This window comes from Crocuta crocuta, unplaced genomic scaffold, assembly GCF_008692635.1.
Source record: "Crocuta crocuta isolate KB4526 unplaced genomic scaffold, BGI_CrCroc_1.0 scaffold5, whole genome shotgun sequence".
Lineage (NCBI taxonomy): Eukaryota > Metazoa > Chordata > Mammalia > Carnivora > Hyaenidae > Crocuta > Crocuta crocuta.
This window is the reverse complement of record NW_027530500.1, coordinates 1,705,482-1,707,591: the sequence shown is the minus strand read 5'-3', so window position 1 is coordinate 1,707,591 and position 2,110 is coordinate 1,705,482. Positions and strand designations below refer to the sequence as shown.

General features: G+C 58.8%; 1 protein-coding gene across 1 annotated transcript in view; it reads left to right on the top strand.

The window, feature by feature from the left end:
• The window catches only part of PROC (protein C, inactivator of coagulation factors Va and VIIIa), a 9,970-nt gene extending 8,245 nt beyond the window's left edge, over positions 1-1,725 (top strand). The window contains 1 exon segment of the mRNA XM_077766721.1: positions 1,045-1,725. Coding sequence (XP_077622847.1) covers positions 1,045-1,622 — 578 coding nt within the window. The 3' untranslated portion in view covers positions 1,623-1,725.
• The last annotated feature ends 385 nt before the right edge of the window (positions 1,726-2,110 follow it).

Genomic DNA, 2,110 nt, shown 5'->3' with positions numbered 1-2,110 from the left:
GGGGGGGGGGGGGGGGGAGGAGGCACCAGACAGCCTGGCCAGGTGTGGGGGTCCTGGTCTTTGGGATGCCTGGATAAGAGGCTCCTTGAGTTCCACAGAAGGTGTCTGGGGAGAGGAGGCCCAGTGCTCCCCGCACAGAGCCACCCCCGCGGTGGGATTTGAGACACAGTGACACCTGGTATTGGGCAGGTGGGGATTTTCTTCAGATCTGGTATCCGGGTGCTTACACACATGTGTTTGCAAAGTGAGGGGTGTCTCTCTCTCTCTCACACACATGCCTCTTCACTCCCACTCACATGGAGCAGGCTGTGTGGACATCTAGCACTGTCAGGTGCAGACACCCACAAGGCCGGGCCCTAGGGTCATGCTTCATGCAGACCGATAAGGATGGAGCTGAGCAATGGAGACACTGGCATCAGCCACACCAAGGCAGCTGCGTGGTCCCCGCCCCCCTTCCCCCCACTCTGTAGCAGTTTCTGCAGGGGGCTCTCCACTGTTTATGCAAAACGGAAGGAAAAGGTGTATTGAGAATGACCAGATTCACATTCCCTACAATTGTCTGCAACACAACCAATTGCCAGTGGCCTCCAGTGGTGCTGGGCTCAGAATCTCCAGCTCCCCACACTGCGCCTACTGCACCCTCCAGGAGCCATCGGCCTTGCTCTGGTGTGTGATCCAGATCTTTCTTCCCCAGCGGAACCCGTGTCCTGCTGGTTCTCTCTCTGGATCTCGCTGCTCTTGCCCTCTGTCCCCCCCCCACACACCCCGCAGCTTGTCGCTGCCTCGCTCTCAGGCCGGCAGTGCCGCAGGAGCGGCGTGTCTCTGCACGCAGTAGCCCCCCGCACCCTCTGTGGCTCCGCTGTGTCCCCGGCTTCCCTGGTCACTCACTGCTCCATCTGTGAGCGAGCCCTGAAGTCCAACCAGCATTCCGCCCCTTTAAGAATGACACCGCAGCCGTTACCCCTGGCTGTGGCACCCCGACAGTGCAGTGCAGTGCGCCTCAGCTCCAGCTGTGACCTTTGTGCTGCCCCGCCTGTCCCACAGGGGAGTATGACCTGCGGCGCCGAGAGAAGTGGGAGGTGGAGCTGGAGATCAAGGAGGTCTTCATCCATCCCAACTACAGCAAAGGCACGTCGGACAACGACATTGCGCTGCTGCGCCTGTCGCAGCCCGCCATGCTCTCCCAGACCATCGTGCCCATCTGCCTCCCGGACAGCGGCCTCGCGGAGCGCGAGCTCACCCGGGTGGGCCAGGAGACGGTGGTGACCGGCTGGGGCTACCGCAGCGAGATCAAGAGAAACCGCACCTTCGTCCTCAACTTCATCAAGATCCCCGTGGTCCCCCAAAACGAGTGCATCAAGGCCATGCACAACATGATCTCTGAGAATATGCTGTGCGCGGGCACCCTTGGGGACTCGCAGGACGCCTGCGAGGGCGACAGTGGGGGGCCTATGGTTGTGTCCTTCCGCGGCACCTGGTTCCTGGTGGGCCTGGTGAGCTGGGGCGAGGGCTGTGGGCGCCTCCACAACTACGGCGTTTACACCAAAGTCAGCCGCTACCTTGACTGGATCCACGGCCACATTAGAGCTGAGGAGGCATCCCTGGAGGCCCGGGTGCCTTAGCGTCCCTCAGGCTTGCGTCTGGAGCCCAGAGGCTGCTTGAGAAATGGGGGCTGCATTGCCGAAGGGGAACATTTGAGACATTAAAGGGGACATGTAACAAGCACATCAGCCACAGTTCTGTCTCTCTTTGCATCCCTTTTCTGGGTCGTTTTGGAGGGAAGTAACATTTGTGGACGTCTACTGCATGTCCCACACTTTATGAACACAGTCGTATTCTGCTCTCCCGGGGTGGGGAAGAGCAGATCCAAATGTGGTGGGGTCCGAGGCTAATAACATTTGGCAGAGGCACAGGGGGCCCCCTTTTTCTCTTTATGAAAAAGAATGAAAACTGTGACCACAGAACTGTGAGAGCCCCTCCCAGGACCTTGGAAGGAAATGGCACAAAACAGAGGTCTAGAAGCCAGAGCTGTACCGTAAACCCAACAATGAAGGTAGAGGTTTTAAACTCGTATTGCATAGGGGAAAATGGAAGATTAGGAGGGGTTACA